Below are 19,358 nucleotides of genomic sequence, written 5' to 3'. Positions count from 1 at the left end.
TTTTCTTTTCACCATTTTCTGATGTTTTATTGACAAATCGTCATTTAACATATTTAAATGAATGTAAACGTAATTGGTTTGATATTAATCTTCATATGTGAAGCTGAAGTTTGATGCAGGCTTTCATTATCAATTGATTTTACAACATTTACAACAAAATTACAACAAAAACAACAACATAAGAGCAAAAACCCAGAATCAAAACTGATTTTAATTATATATAATGCCTTAGTTTTATACTTTCTCTCTCTCACACACACACACACACACACACACACACACACACACACACACACACACACACACACACACCTCTCTGCCACTTTAACTCGGAGGCCGACCGTATCAACCTCACACGTTTCATCTGAGATGTGAATCAGCCAATTTCTAACATCCTCCTGAATTTGCTGTCATGTTTTATTGTTGGTTCGTCTCGCTTCCATTTTTTCTGTTTCATCTCTGATTCAGATTCTGAGTCCAACACGAAACCACGGCTCTGTAAATAGACATAAAACACACAGATCTGCTCTCGCCGGCTGAATTAACTCAGTGGCTCGTGTGGTCGCTCTACTGGCTTCATGTGACCGTGTTTCATCATCAGTCATCTGCAGGAAAAGACATTATCTTGACTTCAATGCTTCAATTACTATTAATGGTTTAAACCGAGTGTGGAGTCGAAACCTCGGATCCCAAATATTCCAAGAATAGTTAAAAAAATATCTGAATCAGCTTTTGAAACCATGAGATCAGAATCTGATGTTGGAGACGGTTTGTTTGGGATTTAGTTTGTGTGGTGGGGAAGAAACTGGTGGAGGCCAAACCAGTTCAAAGTTTGATTAATGTCCCTTTTTTTGATTGATTATTAGTTCAATCTGTGTGGGCTCAGGTCAGTGATTTCTATTTTTCAAATCACCCTTTAAGTGAAAGGCTTGTTGAAGTAACTCAAATTCTGAAATCACTGTTGCCTGAAGCTACTTTCATTTTTATCTATTCTTGAACTCCACCAGTCTCTTAACACTTTTTACAGTTCAGAAACCTCCACTCTTTTAATGTTTATGGTTAAACCACAATCTATTAAGCCTAAATTAAAATTCTTTGTCGCAGCGGTTAGATAATAACATCGTAGGAATCATTACCATTTTCTTTCTCCATATCCTTTACCTGCATCCGAATCTTTTTACTCAATATCATATCGGCATCATCATCCTCGGAAAAAATGAATTGCTCTTCAACCTTCACCTCTCGCAGCCCGTTGAAGCAGATAATCAGTTGTGAGTGCTGCTGAGGGAACAAACCGTCACTTCACAAACCGGTGGAAGCTTCACGTGGGTTCGAGTCCCCACGCAGACGAGCGGCCCGTCTGAACTTCAAAGCCCGTTGATCAGGTTACATAAATGTCTGGGTTGTTTCCACGTTAATGTGAGAGCAGGCTGACGGATTTACCAAGAGGAGGAGTTAGTGGAGCAGCAGGTGCACAGCAACCCTGACACCTTTCTCTGACTGGTTGTAGAATATGTCCTGAAAGAAAAATGGAGGATTTCTTCCTCCTTAGATGTGAAACAACCTCGTTCTAAACACGGCAGCTTCGCCTTTTATCATATCACTACATTACAACGCAGCTTCAGTCTCACTCCACAGGATGAATGAAGACGACAGGATTTAACCATCAGCTTTATTTTGTGCTCACATCCTCGGTAAAGCTTCATCTGATCGTTCCTGACAACAGAGACGTGACCTGTGGCTGGTTTTAATGAAGCTGAGTCAAAGTGTTGTGAGGTCTGTTGCACATTGTGTGTTGTCGGGGGTTTAAAACATTATCTCTGTGACACATGAAACAATCACTTTAAAACACAACTGCACAATTTGATGTGAGTGCAACACAAGAAGGAATAATATATTCAGTCACGCAGTAATATTCATTATACAGCAGAGGCATATTGCCGGCTCACTATGCTGAGTGCGAAGCTGCAAATCGTAGCCTTACTAATAGTGTATTTTTTATGGAGGGTTTTTATGTGGGGTTGAATTATGTTACATAAATGGTGAGGGAGGTTTTGTTTTTGTTTCAGCGAGTGTGTAAAGGGACTGAGATTAACAAACATACACATTTACACAAACAAGTTTTTATTAAAAGCTGTTTTTGTTACTGCATCTCTGCTACGCTGGATTTAATAGCTGCTGGCAAATGAGGAGAGAGAGAAGTAAAAATAAAAATGTTTAACTTTTGAACTTTCGAGGGGAATTATCTTCTCATAGCGGAAACACTTCGGCTCAGTGTGAATTCATCCACACGGACACATCGACATCCCCATTTCCACCGTTTGATTGATGAGGTTCTCCAGCATCTGGGTCACCCTGCGGTCCAGTAACACACACACACACACTTGTACACAAACACACACACTCGGACATGTTTCCAGTGTGATAAGCCTCCTCCTGTGTTTATCGGCGTTCGGCCTGTTGGGCGCGGCCTCTTCTCTCCTGCAGAGCTGCGGTGTCACAGCCACACACACATCAACTTAAGTCAGTATCTGTGTGTGTCACACACTTGTAACTGCCCCTCAGAGCCCCCCCCCCCGCCCAGGCTGCTGATTGGGCTGTAGCACCCTCCATAGGATAGATCTGTCATGGAACTACTTCTCTGGTTGAAATAAAGAATCTCTCCATGATGTTATAAGGCTTTTTGTTGTGTGTGTGTGTGTGTGTGTGTCTGTGTGTCTGTCTGTGTGTGTGTGTTCACGTGTGGCTATAAGGAAGCATTTTGTTCACACTTTCTCACCACATCACCGTCTGTCTTAGCCGTGACTCTCTAACCGCAACCGTCTCCCTGCTGTGACACGGCTGTAATTACACAGGACAGGGCACGTTTTCTACATGTAATTGTTCTGTGTGTGTGTGTGTGTGTGTGTGTGTGTGTGTGTGTGTGTGTGTGTGTGTGTGTGTGTGTGTGTGTGTGTGTGTGTGTGTGTGTGTGTGTGTGTGTGTGTGTGTGTGTGTGTGTGTGTGTGTGTGTGTGTGTGGCGTAGGCGAGGACAGGAGGAGGTGAAAAGGGCCGAGAGGAGGAGCAGAGGGAAGAGAATCAGGAAATAAAGACAGTTGATGCTTATTGATAAGCCACTGGTTTGTTCCCAGCACCAGTTCATCTGTTTCCGTCAACCTGAGCTCGTTAAAAAAAAGTTGAAAGCAGAGTATACGACAGAAGGCTCCGTCCGTTTTTATATACGTATCTAATGTTAAAGATACGTATATGAAAATTACGTATCTTAAATTAGCCGTTTGAAGCTCTGCCCTGATTGGGCGTCTGGCTGTAGCTTCATATTCACTGTTCACACGAGGAGTCGTATCAATCTCAATAATCCTCAGGAACAATTCAAATAAGCAGATTTCCCAAAATGTCAAACTTTCAGCGAGTCAATACAAGTCAGAAGTTTCAGTCAAATCCCTGAACTTGAATGGACACAACCTCTCAGCTCCTCTGCTCTTTGTTTCTTCGGCCTCGTCGTCGAACTCATTTGTTTTGACTTGAAGGGATGTGAGAGGAGAATGTTCTTCAGTTGACCTTCGTCAGCTTCAACCTGCCTTCATGGCTCGAAATGCCCCCGAGCGGAGCCGTGATGGAGAACGTAAAGGTCGAGGCACCACAGAGAACCGTTCAAAATGTCACCGTGGCACCTGTGACTCTCAGGCTGTGTTTCTTCTGTTTCCTGGCATCGCCTCCGCTTCTCCGTCAGCTCTGGGTCCATCTTGTTCCACTGATGGAATGAATATGATCTCAGCTCCAGTTGAGTTGTTCAGGTCGTCCTGTGGAGCTGGTTTCTAGATTCCTCCTTCCATGTTCTTTACTTCTTTCGTGCGCAGTTATTTTGTTTACGTACCTTTCACTCTGGATTTTGTTTCCCTGGATGATTCGAGTTTGTCTCTGACTTTCTGCAGTGACGGGCTCTTTGTCCCAGTTCACTGCAGCACTCTCTCCGTTTATCTGTCCTCAACACTATTGCCTTATAAACCTTGTATTTATGATGACTCATCTGTTATCCAGGCTCTCACATGGGTGTTCGTGTTATTATGGATTAACAGTTATGGGATGTTCAGGTGGTTTGACTCCAGCAGGTGTGTCTCTGTCTCTCAGGCTGTTTTACTGATATTCACTGATGATATGTTGCACTGCAGCTGTTTCAGAATTAATATAATATTATTAGTGTTTTGACAGAACTTTCGATTCCCTGAAAGATTCTCCCGGTATTTCTGGACACAGGCAGTGAACCAGACTCACTTTTTGGTTTGTCATGTTAATGAGTTATGACTTCTGGAGAGGCAGAATAGATTAGTGTGTTTATTTTTAGTTGTCGTGACTTAGATCTGTGGCCGAGACAAATGGTGAAGGTCGGGGGGGGGGGGGCAAACGTGTTTTGACTTCCATTAAATGAACCAATGACGAGACGATGTCACTGTCCGCTGAGCGTGATGCAGTTCTCCACATCCACGAAAGTCAGAACTCATCAGTTTTAATATCTTTGTCTTGAAATAATTTGTCTCTCGGCTCCGGCTGGTCGTCAGTTATCTGCATTTCAAGGATTCAAGGACTTTTATTTGTCACAAGGACAGAGACACAAGGGGAAAGGTGCTTGTTTCTGTGCAGACATAAAGAGATCAACAATAAAAAGCATTAGATAGATTAAGACAATAAAATAAGATATAATAAGGTCGTTCTCATGCAAATACATACAAACACATCTTTGATTTGACTTTAAAGTGCTCAATTAGGAATTTAGCTCATTTATAGATTGTAAATAGGCTATAAAACAATTAAATACTTATTCTTCCAGTGAACGTTAGTTAAATAGTAGTTAAACCAACACAGTATTACTGAATTATAGTCTGAAGGTTATAGCAAGTCTATAAAATCATCTCTCCTGCTGTTGTCGTGTTAGGAAGTAGCTTCTTCTTCTACTTTGTCCTCTCCCTGTTTACTTCCTGTTGTCCCTGGACTCCGCTGAGGCTCCACCCTGAAGAGCTCGGCTGGGCCCTGCTTCCTGGAGACGGGGCGGGGGGGGGGGGCGACAGCGTGGGAAACGTAGTGTTATCTCAGTGTGACACGGAGCCGGCTGCTCTCGAGTCCAGAATTTACACAGTGTCAGATTTTGGAGAAGCTACAAAATAGACGTGTGACGCTGTTCTCTCATGATACCTGGAGGAATTTCAAACATGCTGTCGTCGGCCTTCAGGTTCATTTTCCAACATTGATGCAGTTTGACTTTAACCCTGGACACGGTGACTTCCCTTCAGCCCGTGTGTTTGCTCATGGTCAAGCTGGGATCATCCTTACAGAGTTTACACAGGCTGAGTGTATAGTGTGGGGGGGGGGTGTATGGAGCCGTGGTTTGTGGTCACGTTTCTGTGGCTAAAGGCAAATCTGTACTTTCTCTTCCTCTTTCTCCTCTTATCAGCTTCATCAGTTGTTTGGTTTCTCCGCACCACGTGTTCTCATCTCACTTTCTGACCGAGCCTCGTCCTGGTGGATCTGTGAGATGACTCTGGGTCTTGATGACATCACAAGTTAACTTTGGTGAAAGTGTGACCATCTTTAAAAGGAAGGTTTGGAGCCAGAAAAGTGAAAATGAAAGTTCAAACTTGGTTAGCCCGTATCTTTCTTAATTTTGACCGAGACTCATGTAGGTTCCGTGGGTTTCTTCCACCATCACTGTCCCTCCCTCGTGTGACAAGACCAACAAGTGTCCACGTACCTGACTCTCACACCAACCTGGGATGTGGAGCAATTAGCGCACGTCTGTGTGAACATACTGAAAAGATCGTGGTTCATTCACAAGACCGTGAGAGTGAGAGAGGAGCAACAGTCACAGTATCTGTACCATCGCTCCTCTTGTTCGGTCCAGGTGGCTTCACTTGTCTCACACACACACACACACACACACACACACACACACACACACACAAACACACAACTCTCCACTGTCTCTCTGTCACACTCACACACAAGTTAACCATCTCACTGAAACAGCCTGAATTCCACACACGCAAACACACACACCTGCCCTCTGTACAACACAATGCACACACAGACACACACACGCACACAAGGCCTGGACCCATAAAAACGAAAGTCAAAGCTTTCCATGAGTGTTTTCACTGTTCGCTCAGGCTCCTTAATACGTTTAACGAGCTGACCTCAGGACAGTTTTACCACAGAACCATTAAGACCCGAGACAGAGTGAGAGGCAGAGCTGCTTTCGTTCAGGATTTATCAGAGGGGAGGACAAATTGTTACCATTTGGAACAGACACGTTTGCACAAGATGTTTTAAATCTCTTTCGCTTTGTTCGTGTTCCAGACGATTATAATAATGAGTTTATTCTAGAAGGCGGGGGGGGGGAACTCGCAGAGCAGGAGCTGCATATTACTCATGATTCTTTTCACCTGTCATGTTTTTTTAAAGTTTTTTCCAGGATTATGCTAAAGTCTACATTTATTAGTCGTGTACGGGTTAAAGGTGACAAAGTTCTGCTGAATGGAAACGATCATGTGTCCTCTTGAGATGTCGGGTTGAAGAAACACAAACAAATGAAAAGAGGCCTCTGACGCCGGGACCTTCACGGCCTGAATGTACATGTTGACGTCACGACAGCCTGATGATCACAGCTTCTTCAGCGGCTCGGGTCAAGTGTCCCCAATGAAAGGCCAGAGGATGGGATGGTGTGGAGGAGGGGAGGGGTCCTCCTGCTAATTGAGAGGTATCCATGGCAACGGGGGAAAATCTGGGGGTTAAAATTAAGAGCCTGGTTACCGTGGTTGTGTGTAGCTGCCTTGTGTTCGTGTGTGCTCTTCACATTCTTCATCGCCTCACTTTTTGTCTTCCTCCCGCCGCCTCGTCTTTTCCCATCAACTGACCTCATGGTCCGAGTGCTTTTCTTCTTCGTGTTCGTCTTTTTCAAAAACACTTAAGACATCCTGCTCTTTCGCTGCAACACACACACACAGACACACACACACACACACACACACGAGACGAGCAGACAAAAGCAAATCGCTTGTGTCCAGAATATCTAAGTAACTACCGGGTGGATGAGGATGAAGTCTTGTTGTATCGTTCATGGTCCCCAGAGGATGAAGTCTGCTGACTTTTTTCTAATTGTACAAACCTAGCATGCTGACAAACTAAACTCAGATGGTACTGAATATGTTAGCCCTGTCATTTATTCATTTTATTTGTTGATCCATTTAAGGGACACTGCACATGAGGTCACTTTAGGGTAAATTCCCCCGGAGATAACTTGAAACTACAAAGTTTTTCAGTGTGGAATTTTTCATTTTTGGATAGTTCAGACTTTCAAACACCGTGAAACGAACATGAAAGAGAAGAGTTTCTGTGTTTTTATAGAAATTCGGGGACTTTCACGTCAGAAGATCAGAGTCTGGAGTTCACTTCTCTTTATTTCTGTTTTCTTCTTTTTCTGTCTTTCACTTTCAACTCCTGTCTCTTGTTTTTGTTCCTCTCGGACTTTGAGCTGTTATCCGTCCTTATCTCACCCTCTGTACAAGTGCACTTGTGTTAACCTGTTGGAGTCACCCTCACTCTGCCCTTTATCTATATATTCCTGCTGCGTGTCACCAATTCATCTCAGTTAAAGTTCAATTTATCTTCCTTCCACTCAACAAATCGTCTTTTCTCTTGTGGTCTCTATGCCTCTCTCTCTCTCTCTCTCTCTCTCTCTCTCTCTCTCTCTCTCTCTCTCTCTCTGGCTCCTCCCGTCTCTTGCTCATTAACCTGTCATTATGTAAGACCCTGAGACCAGAAGCTTCTCTTTTCTCACGGGGTCATAAATCTGGCAAAGTCCGTCCCCTCCCTCCTTTCTCACCGTCGATCCCGTGCGGCTCCTCACTCTGACATCCTGGGTGACAGCTCCTCCTCCTCCACCTCCTCCACCTCCTCCGTACATCAAGCTGTGTAGCAGGGAGGTTTTTGTTGTTTTTTCTCGGCATCTAAACGACCTAAATTAAGCAGTGATTTCAGTGTTGATGTGTCCATAAACTACGTGAGGTGACATGCTCTCAGTGAAGTCAACACACGCACACACACAAACGTGATCCTTGACCTTTACCCTGAGGAGGGCGCTGACCGGACAGTTGACCCTGAGGTCATCACCACTGTTTTCATGCTGCTCCTGAGCCTGATGGTGAGAATCAGGGAGCGACAGGAAGAGGTCAGAGGTCACATGGCTTCCCTGCTTCCAGCCTTTAGGTCGGTTCATAAACCAAACTCTGTCATGTCACATCAGCCATTGAACAGCACCAGTAATTAGTTTAAATAACTTTGTAAAGTGGGTATTTGTTGTTACAGTCATGTCTTTAAAAGAAAAGACACAAACCATATGTGTTAAACAGATAAATCCATGTTTACATCTGAGGCCCTGTTCAAATGGATTGATGGATTGATTGTTCAGACCCAACAGCTCATCTGTCTGTTCACACCTGGAATGAAAATGCATTTTTTTTTTTTTGTGTCTGTGTGTGTGTGTGTGTGTGTGTGTGTGTGTGTGTGTGTGTGTGTGTGTGTGTGTGTGTGTGTGTGTGTGTGTGTGTGTGTGTGTGTGTGTGTGTGTGTGTGTGTGTGTGACCCAGAGAGAACCGAGCGTAGATGTTAATTTAAGTCTTTGTTCTTTACTTTTATTATGAGGGTGAGAGAGAGGACAGGGGTAATTGGGTTTTGTTTCCTGAACACAGGAGCTTTTGCACCGTGCGTGTTTGTGTGTTTCAGTTTGTTTGGGTGTGTTAGCTCAGAAACTTTTCCTCTTTTCTCGACCAAGTAGGAAACAGTCACTCTCTTGACGTTGTTGGACCCGTGCTGCAGCGTCAGGACCCAGTGTGACCTCGTCTGACTCCCAAAGTTTATTAAAGACCGTTTCTCCTTCGCTCAGAAAACCTCTAACTTCCTGTTAGAGGTTTACCCCTCAGGTTTCAGGGAAGTGTCTTGACGTAATGTTTACATGGTGATAAGGGACGTAAACGTATTCTCACAGCGCCGACCTGTGTACGTCGAACACAGATTAGAGAGGAAGGAAGCTGTTATCTCTCTGGGAGCTCCCAGTTAAAGCAGCGGTCTGGGAAACTACAGCTCTAATCTGACCTCCAGTCCGTCTCAACTCCCCCTTGTTTCATCACTTCATCTCCAATACTCTGCCCCCCCCCCAGTAGTTTGTGCTTTGTGTGTATTTGTGTGCGACCGCGACTCAACTCCGGTTAATCCATCCCTGTTAGTTCATCCGGGGGTCACACTCGTCTATATCCTCTCCTGTTTCATCCTCCTCTCCTGTCCTCTAATCGCTTAATGGCATCTCGGGGTATCGCTGTCTGTCTGTCTGACTGTCTGTGTGTCTGTCTGTCTGTCTGTCTGTCTGTCTGTCTGTGTGTCTCTGTGTGGGTGTCTCCTGGCTCTGCTCTTTGGAGCGGGTGCAGCGATCCGTTTAGTTCTCCTGTCAAAACACAAGTTACTTAACTGTCAGCAGTTACGGCACAAGGAGCTTTTCATGTCTTCACCCGACACTGAAGGAGACACAGCGGGAAGCAGTGGACACTCTGCTCTCTGCTCAAAAGGTTACTCAGTTAACTGTCTCCATGAATAAATAACGAAAACCAAATACATATAACTGTAAGACATGCACCTCGTTATGTTTATACATTTGCAGTTTATTAGAAAAAGCCTGTTTCTTTATTGAAGTCAACCGTTCACAGATAAAGACGCTCGTTCAGGACAGGAGAGCAAAGTCTCAAATAAAACCACGTCTCAGCTTTTTTATTTCTGTCTTTCTGTAAATGGCTTTGGAATCTATACAACCCTTTAAAATCTCAGAGATAAAGACGATATCGTTTCTGCTCTTCAGTTACGTGGAGTGTCAGTGAGGCCATGATGTCCAGCTCCCTGCTGTGTGATGATCCTCTCCCGAGTAACAGTCTGAGGCTTATGATGCCAAATCCATTTGTCTGGATGGAGCTGAACTGTGTGTGTGTGTGTGTGTGTGTGTGTGTGTGTGTGTGTGTGTGTGTGTGTGTGTGAATGTGTCACTGGCTATGTGAACAACAGTGTGTGTTTGTGTTGTTTCCCTGGTGGTAATTGTTGTTGCGCTGGTAACTCAACGGTTCAGTGTGTAGGATTTAAAGGTAAAAGCTCCTCTCCAGAGCCGGTGTTTGGGTTTGTCCGTTGATCATACACTAATGAAAACACTTATGAATATTATATTACGTTTCTGCCAGTGGATCCTCCAGACTCCTGCACACTGGGCCTTTTAATAACACCAGTGAATAGATGCAGACTCGACCAAAGTTTACAGACAACAGGACAAACAACAGTTTACTGCATCTGCATCCAGAGAGTGACACCGAACTTTGTTTCTGAGTTTTCAGCTGAATGAGTTTTATGCTGTAACACTGCTCTGTATCTGGACCCAGACTGCCCCCTAACTGCAGAGTTCAGTACTGCAGTGGAGACGAGTTGGTCTCCAAAGTTTGGATGCATTTCAAAGTGGCTCCAACTTCCCCTGCAGACCATGTATCAACTATTTATTCATTGTTCTGCAAACAGTATTACATCTGGATCACTCCCACTGTTTCAGGATGCTAGAGGTCGTTTCAGTGGCTGAACACTAGACATCCAGGTTCCTCTCTTTACTGTACAAGTATTTTCTTCCTCTCGTCTACATCCGCCTTGCTCCGCTCTCCCATTATGTCAGAAACCTCCTGGTACTGTAGTCTGAGCGTCGGGTCAGGACCCTGGCGGCCGGCTCAGTTTCCAGACAGGAAGTGTTCCTGCTGCAGCTCTTTGGCGGAGGGGTGAGAGGTCACGCAGCTGCTGTGTCACGGTCACACCACTCGCAGCTGGGTGCTGACTCTGAATAGATGTTTTACTCACAGATAGAAAACACAGAGTTACACAACAAGTCTTTATCTGAGTGAGCGGATTCCAAACAAGAGCGAATCTCTTCCAAAAACACTGATGTAGTTTCGTAATCAGTTACTGAAGCATTGAAGAACATTTGACCTCATTATGTCGGATAAAGAACAATATTCTTAACACATAAATACCGACGTTTTGTGAGGATCCTGCAGAGTTTAAGATCGACAATAAGAAAGATGCTCGCACACGTGAAGCTGATGTCAAACGTGGAGGTCGTGGAGTTCAGTCACAGCAGACAGGAAGTGAACGGGTGACAGAGGAGGAGAGAAGGCCGTGATTTTTATTTTTGTCCCTACGCTGACGTTACGAGTCCAAGGTTAGAGGATTCATCACTCTGTCCTTTTTCCTCATCCTGCTCTTGCTCTCGCTCTCGCTCTCTCTCTCTCTCTCTCTCTCTCGCTCTCTCTCTCGCTCTCTCTCTCTCTCGCTCTCTCTCTCTCTCTCTCTCTCTCTCTCTCTCTCTCTCTCTCCTCCTTCATCAACACATCTTCTTTCCTGTTTCCTCCTGCTGTTGGCATCACACGCACACAAAGCTGTTAAATAGGTTTTAAATAGACTGTTGTTTGAACGTTTTTTTGAAACAGTATTGTGTCTCGTGTGGTTGGCGTGCCGCGTGTTTCCGTACGATTTATGGCTCTGATTGCATCGCTCGGTGTGTGTGAGGAGGGAGATGAGTTCGAGGCCGTAAACCCACGATCTACCTCATCGACAGGATGTAGGTTTGTGTGTCAGGGTGACCTTGGCCGTGTGTCCAGGCCGTCTGTGTAAAGGATGCTGACTGGGAGAACTGAGCTGTACTGGGGGGTTGGGTTAGGGGGGGTGGGGAGCACGAGACAGGCTGCAGCATTAATCACACAATAGGAAGCAGCGTATAGACCAGAGGAATAATATAAGAGAGATCCACATGATTTGATTCTATGTAAGAAGGTTTTTTTTGATAAAGGCAAAAGCAGAGACGGTGGAGAGAGTGCACAGCAGTTACAAAGGGTGTGTGTGTCGTTGTGTGTGTGTGTGTGTGTGTGTGTGAGATTTCTCCCTCTGATATCTGAGTGAAAAGACTCATTCACTCACCAACACAAACAGCTGATGCAGAAGCTTTACAATAAATCTGCAGTTTCTCTCCTCCTCTCTCTTCCATCTCCCGTCTCATCCCTCCATCTTTCTTCTCCTTCTCATCCCCCCCCCTCGTGTTGTCGGCTCATAGTGTAGTCTGACATCACCCTCGGGCTTGGTTACACCCTGGTTGTATCTGAGTGTGTGTCTGTGTGTGTGTCTGTGTGTGTGTTGGTAAAGTTTACAGACGCAGCATTTTCTACGTGTCGGGTTGGGGGGGGGGACGGTGCTTGACATCGGACCCCCGACCTCTTGACACTAAGCGAACATGCACTCTGCACAGAGGCACGTGCACAGCAGCAGCCTCTAATTCAGCCGGAGTCACATGCTTTAAAGGAAATGCAGGAAACGCGCTTTAAAACGTGATGTGAATGAATTTAATGCTTAAAGGAAAAGTCTTTAAATTAAGAGAAACTGAATTCTAGGCTGCAGACTCAGACATAGATGTGGCTACGAGTAGAACATGAAAATATGAACTCTATTGAGGTTTAAAAAAACTATTTGACAACACAATAGTTGAAGGGAGAGTAGATATTGTGGCTTTACTGTTTGTGGAAGGTGATAAAACACCACAGCTGACAAGTGGATCAATAAAACTGCTGTCGGACACTAGGCACAGTGTGTTCTCCGTGATGCTGCCGCTGGTTTGTGTAACACATGTTGGTCTCTTCTGCCCCACAGTGGCAGCAACACAGATGTGTGTAGTTGTTCGATTTGCCTCTTGTCACTTTTAACCCTGTTTCTCTGTTTGTCCTCTTAATTGTCTTAGTTAATTATCCTTTTATTTAAAAATACAGCCCACTGTGGTCAAAGATATCTTTTGGTTTGTTCCGGGAGCTGTGTCCTGTTCTCTCTCTTTTGTTTCAGAGACAAATATTGGTATTTCACACAGAGGTCATCGTTGGCCAGAAAGGACTCTGGGTAATTTGGTTGTGTTGCATTGGGAAACAAGCAGCTGAGTCACAGTGATGGAAAACACTGGATCAACAGCTGGCGTCTGCATCACGTCTCCATTACCTCATGTGATCTGGTATTTGTGATGATCAGGAAGTGACTAACATGATAGAACCACCTTCCCCAATTAGCAGGGACTCAACACTGCTTCATAATTAGAGTCTGTTATCATATTATTGTGATAAACACATATTACATACATAAATTAAAACGACCACGACAGTGAGTGACGCTTGGAGCTGAGGTTTTTTTATCCCCCCCCACCCGACAGGGATGAAATGTCACGTCGGTTTTTGTTGTGTATTGTTTTTGTCTGAGTGTTGCTAGAGGAGTAAAATGTCAGTGGATTACGTTTCAGAGCGGAGGTGATAACTCGTCTACACACACACACACACACACACACACACACACACACACACACACACACACACACACACACACACACACACACACACACACACACACACACGCAGGACTCTCTGCAAGGTGAGACCCCCCCTGCCTTCGAGTCTGCAGCTTGAATCATGCTGAATCATGTGTCTGTGTCTAAAACATACATACACACACACACACACACACACACACACACACACACACACACACACACACACACACACACACAACAATGACTTTGGTTTAATGGCCCCCTCTGACACTTCTGAACACGTCGTCACAGTCGGCAATCGTTCAAAGATAGCCGTGAATAAATATCACAGACAGGATGCATTGCTCACTCATAGCAACAGAGATAAACAGACACACACACAGACACACACACACACACACACACACACACACACACACACCATCCACAAACTGCTGCCAACACATTGACATTACATTTTTATGCAAATGGCAATGAAGTTGGTGGGAAATGCATAAAAACTATTGTAGAAAATCATAAAAGGCTAAACTAGAAATACACCTGACATTCACAGGAAGATGAACATGAGGGTATTTCCCGTGTGGTGAGAGTGAGGCACACAGACACACACACACACACACACACACAAAGGCACAGACAGACACACAGACACACACTCCCATTTCCGTCTGTTTAGCCTCATTTAATTATTTTACCGGTTTTCTAACGGTGCACTGAGCAGCGGCTTCAGTCTGGTCGCTTGTTTCAGGGGATTGGAATTCACTGCCAGAGTGTCGGAGGGCGAGCGGGGTTGAGAGAGGGAGAGAGAAAGAGAGAGCGAGAGAAAGAGAGAGGGGGGGGTAAAGAGGGAGGGCATGTGAATGGAGAGAAGGACTTAGAAGTTTTTCAGCTGCAGTAGTTAATGTACTGAAAGAAGAGAGATGCTTCGGAAATTATAGTTTTAGAAATTACAGAGCGGTCTTGAGGGAAACGAGACGGATCTTTAAACCGACTGGAAAATCTCCCCATCATGGATGACGCCGGTTTTTAAGACTTTTACCTTGGAGCCAAAACTTTTTCTCCCGGTTTATACTTGTGGACTTTTCAGAAGTAGAGAACAGTTGCTCGTCCCGTGTGGAGATGGACTTTCTGACCGACCCTGCAGTTATCACTCCCATCCTGGTGGTGACCTTTCACATCCTGACAGCCGCTGGACTTTGGTTTTTCCGTCGCCGCCGTGCACCCACATTTCAACAAGGTAAACTAACCTCAGACGTTTCTCTCCTGCTGAAAAAAAGCGAAAGGATCGCCCAAACGTTTGTTCCTCCTCGGTTTCCTTTCTCCTCTTCGGCTGTGACTTACCTCCGGGCAAAGAGGAGGGGACGATTGGACATCAGCTCCATGCGCTTCCTGTTTAAACCACACCCCTTGTGCGATGTCATTTATCGAACTGATAACTCACTCGTCTGTTCGCACGTCAGCTTCTTCCTTTCTATTGAGTCCATTTACCTCAGCATGCATGTGCGTGTGCAGCCTTTAGCATGAGGCTGAAGCGTTGCCAGCATGTTGCAGCGTCTATTTTAGTAAAAGTGGAATGTAAAGAGACTCGTGCTGCTGTGAAGAGCACGTTCACGCCTCCTGTTTCCAGCTCCTGTTACACCGAGACACCTTTTTAATGCTTTTTTTGTGCTTCAGGATTTAATTCAAGTTTCTCCTGTGCCTCTGCTCCGTGAGTCAGTGCAGCCGAATCTTCCATATTTGGCTCTTTGTAGAGAGAGGCTGTTGCATTTCATGGGCCTTTGACTCACGTTGTCACATTCATGTAATTCAACCTGCAGACTACAGTGTGTGTGTCTGTGTGTGTGTCTGTGTGTGTGTGTGTGTGTGTGTTTATGACATCATACTCTTCACTAAACAACGAGCTGCTGTGCTGCCAGTAAGCTGCTCAGTCCAGTCATGGGTCTCATTATTCAAAGCTAATGGTAAACACTCGGTTTTGCAGAATTAAACAGATTCCAGTTGGTTATTTTTAGTTCGATGCATATGATGAAATGTGTTATTTAGTTCTTTTTGCGACTGTAAAAGTTCTGCAAAGTTTAAAAAGTCGGGATGGAGCCTTAAAGAGACAGACAGGATATAAACCTGAATATGTCTCCTTTAAACCCTGATACAAATATCCAGTGTGTAACTCTTTAAAAGTGCCCGTGTACTGTGTTTATTATCTAAACTACTTTGACCTGGTGTCTATTCCGACCTTTTAAACTTGTGCCCAGTAGCTGTTGGTGATCCGCGGAGCTTGTGTTGGTTCAGCTCCGTCTCTCACTGGAAAGAGCGGAGCCCAGTTCCATGATGAGTCATCACAGGTGGAGGAGGCATCTGGTCCCTGACACGTGTGTTTTAATCTGATCTGAGTGCAGCGACCGGGCATCGGACTCGCCAGGGGAGAAATAACTGCCGTGACGTAACAGTGCAGATCAATGAGGCCGATCGACAGAGAGAGAGGGCAGCAGATGTTAACAGAGGGAAGTGGCCAGTGATGGAGTCGTGTTGATAAAGTGTTAGAGGAACGTAAACGAGTTGAATGGGAGCAGAAATGAAAGAGAAGACAAATACTGTGGAGGGAATATATTAATATATATTAATATAAACACTACTGCTCTAATTAATACTGTACATGTTGTCCACTGGTCACATGAGGGTGCTGTGCCCATTAAACTTTACTCCAGGATGCTTGCTGTAGCTCATATTTAAATTTTTTGGGGTGTTTCCATTAATTTAACATGTAACCTCATGTCCTCTGGTTGATTTAAATACTGTAGGTGTGTCTCTCATAATGAGTGAATGGTTTTAGAGACGTGTCCATGTGACTGATTCTGAGACCGGATTTCACTAACGTGTCAAACTTTCGTGTTTACTGGCTTGTTTGATCTCGTCTCTTAGTTGCAGACGAGCAGGTGATGTTTAACACAGCCGCAGTGTGAGTGTGTGAGAGTAAGTGTGTGTGTGTGTGTGTGTGTGTGTGTGTGAGAGTGAGTGACACTGTGGTCTTATTTTTTCTTGTCACAGGAAACACGCTGGTAGACCAAGCTTGACGGGGTGTGTAGCTTTATGCAATGAATGTGGTAAAAAAATCTACACATTTTTCACTTGAACAGTTATAACTACTAAACTTTAAATTAAACGTTTAACACTTTTGGATTATGAGTCTGTTTGAGAGCAAGATTACACAAAAGCATCTGAACAGATTATCATGACAGTTGGTGGAAGGAAGTTGTATCAGGAGAGGAAGAGCTCATTCAATATCTTTTCACCGACTTGAACATTGTGACACTTTTTTGGACATTTTCACCGTTTTTCTCGGTGATAAATTCTTGGATCTTGATGGAAAACCTTCTATATTCAGGGGGTGATGTATCTGAGGCTGTGAGATGTGGTGCAGCATGTTTGAATTTCAGGGAACCGCTGGGTCCTGGCTGAAGTTCGCACTCTGCTGAGTCCCATTCCAGTTATTGGTGCAGTTGTCTGCTGCATTTAAGCCTTCAGGTGTGTCACTGTCCTGCAGGTGGGCAGGTTGAATCTGGTCTTAATCCGATGACGGGGGTTGCAACCAGATGTTGAGCGAGTAACTGGGACGTGTTGGCTACGAGCTGGGGAAAGAGAAAGTCTGGATATGTGAGATTTAAAAGAGGGATTTATGGAACAAATTAAAATGTTGTCTCCTTTACAAACGTTTAGTTTTCAGTGTTTGTAGCAGTGAGGGAAAAACGAGAGAATGAAATGAAAACGAAAGACGAATGAAGGCTGGTGCCGTCCTCCGAGTGTCACCAGAGAGGGGGGGGGGCATAAACCCCGGGAGTCTCTCTGACTGAAAGAGAAACTCAAAGTGAAAGGAAAAGAGGAAAGATGATGATGGACCAGCAGAGGAAAAGAAAGACAGAGAAACATCCCTCCCACATCCTGGATTTTAATTGAATCACACGAGGAGGAAACCAGAAGACCGGAAGACGGGGCCGAAGAAAGGGAGAGCGAGAGAGATTAGAAGTGATAACGGGAGGGAAGGAGGGAGCGAGGGAGCGAGGGAAGGAGGGAGCGAGGGAGCGAGGGATAAGCACGTATGTCTGGTATTAGAGGAGTAAGCTCCGTCTGGTATTTTTAGTGTTGACGGTCTCTTTGAAATGGAAAGAAAGGAGACCGTGGAAGAGGAGAGGAGAGGAAGAATCTGAAGGCAGGAGGGAGCAGAGAAGAGGAGGACAGAGAAGGAGGAGGGATGGAGAGGAAGGAGTGACGCTGCCTGTGGACGGAGGAAGAGGAGGAGCTTGTGTTGCTCTGCCTCGGTTTGTTGTGGCTGCATCGTGTGAGTCACTGTCTCTTACCTGGTCAGGTGTGTGTGTGTGTGTGCCTGGTCACATGACCTCTCCAGGACTTACTCTTTGACTCCGTGGCCACAGCTTTTAGTTTGTGCCGACTCATTGTGGCCACACCGCTAAATATTGACTGTTTATTTTAAAGAGACGACAGTGCAGAAATTATTCAGAGCTGCGTTGGCGTGGTCATGGAGCTATTTGGAGAGAAGAATGGAAATCTGCTACAAGCCTGTTGTCCGTCCTCTCTCCTCCTCATCACACACAGAGACACATCCGCTCTCATGACATGAACGACTCTTGTGATGATGATTTAAGAAAAGTCCAGCCGTCGATTCTCAGCCTCAGCTTCGGTCTCGTCCTCTGTTTTCTTTAGAAAGCAGCAGATCTAATATCGCTGGGAGCACCTGCTTTTTTCTTTTGTGCATAAGAAACCTTGGAAGTGTGCGTTCACCTCTTCGGGAAAATAAATGTGAGTAAAAGGATATGAAACCGAGATACCAGCTCTAGTAGAAGTGTGTGCGTGTTTGCATAGCGCTGCAGAACAAGCTTTTCTTAGAGTCGTCTAAAGAAGAAGTGGATTACATAATCATAAACAAACGGACATGGCCTCGATCTTTATATCTTACAGAGAATATCTCAACGCGCCTCAGTTCCTCCTGCACATCAGCACTTCCTCCTTTTCCGCTCTGTGACAAGAAAAAGGAAAAAACTGCCTCAAACCGTGGATTTACTCGTCATCAACGCACGGTCCCTCCGGGGGCAGTGAACCAAAAACAGAGCTGGGGTCAATGTCAGCAAGGAGAGCTGCTTACCTACGCAGAGCGAGAGCGAACCACTGCAGACAGAAAGCAGATAAACAGTGCAGCAGCTCTGCAGAGCCGCCGTCAGCACAGAGCGTCGGCTGGGGCCTGGAAACCGAGGGCGAGCCAGCAAGTGACACAGAGAGAGAGGGAGGGAGGGACAGAGCGAGTGCACCACTGACTGGTGAGTTTGAAGAAGTGAGGCGAGGAGGGAGGAAGCAGCGAGGGAGGGAGGGAGGGAGGCCGTCCTTCTTGGAACGAGGAGGGAGGAGCTTCCTCTGACTTTGACACACACACGTGTGAGAGCTGCTGCTGCTGAGAGAGAGAGAGAGAGAGAGGAGGCCGGTGGAGAGAGGCCGACATGGCAGCGATCGAGGAGAGAGGGAACCAGCAGAGAGAGAAGAGACCCCTCTAACTGGTAGTACTGGCCAGCGTCCTCCTGGTGGCTCACGTCCTGGATACGTGGAGACAGCAGGGGACGTCTCTCCTCTACTATAATAACCAGGGTGTTGGATTATGAGCCATTATCAAAAGAAGGTGTGATCCCAGGAGGAGGACACAGGGGTGGACTATGTGGCCTGACTACAGGAGTGAATGTCATCTCAATGCTCACCTGTACTCGCTCATGTGCTGTGCAGGTCAGTGTCTGAACAATGTGTGTCTGTGTGTGTGTGTACAGTAGTGTTCACGCTTGTTGTGTACATGCTGCCGGTGTGTGGAGCGCCTCATGTCAACACGTGCTCCACTGTGTGTTTGAACAGTTCCTATTGGTGCACATACTGGTGACAACAGTTATT

General features: G+C 45.4%; 2 protein-coding genes across 13 annotated transcripts in view; one reads left to right on the top strand and one right to left on the bottom strand.

The window, feature by feature from the left end:
* Positions 1 to 19,358, bottom strand: part of LOC117770959 (tapasin-like) — a 1,175,540-nt gene that overhangs the window by 399,234 nt on the left and 756,948 nt on the right. The window lies entirely within an intron of this gene.
* The window catches only part of macf1a (microtubule actin crosslinking factor 1a), a 183,517-nt gene that overhangs the window by 53,378 nt on the left and 110,781 nt on the right, over positions 1 to 19,358 (top strand). Inside the window, exon 1 of one of the 12 annotated variants that reach the window (XM_034600776.1) lies at positions 14,523 to 14,655. The exons of 10 other annotated variants lie outside the window; for them this stretch is intronic. In XM_034600776.1, the coding sequence (XP_034456667.1) occupies positions 14,538 to 14,655 (118 nt within the window). In that variant the 5' untranslated portion in view covers positions 14,523 to 14,537. Of the gene's footprint in view, positions 1 to 14,522; positions 14,656 to 19,117; positions 19,200 to 19,358 lie in introns of those variants that run through there. One more of the 12 variants, XM_034600780.1, reaches the window with a different exon arrangement.

The sequence above is a fragment of the Hippoglossus hippoglossus genome, chromosome 11, assembly GCF_009819705.1.
Source record: "Hippoglossus hippoglossus isolate fHipHip1 chromosome 11, fHipHip1.pri, whole genome shotgun sequence".
In the NCBI taxonomy this organism is placed as follows: domain Eukaryota; kingdom Metazoa; phylum Chordata; class Actinopteri; order Pleuronectiformes; family Pleuronectidae; genus Hippoglossus; species Hippoglossus hippoglossus.
This window is presented reverse-complemented; position numbering and strand designations above follow the sequence as displayed.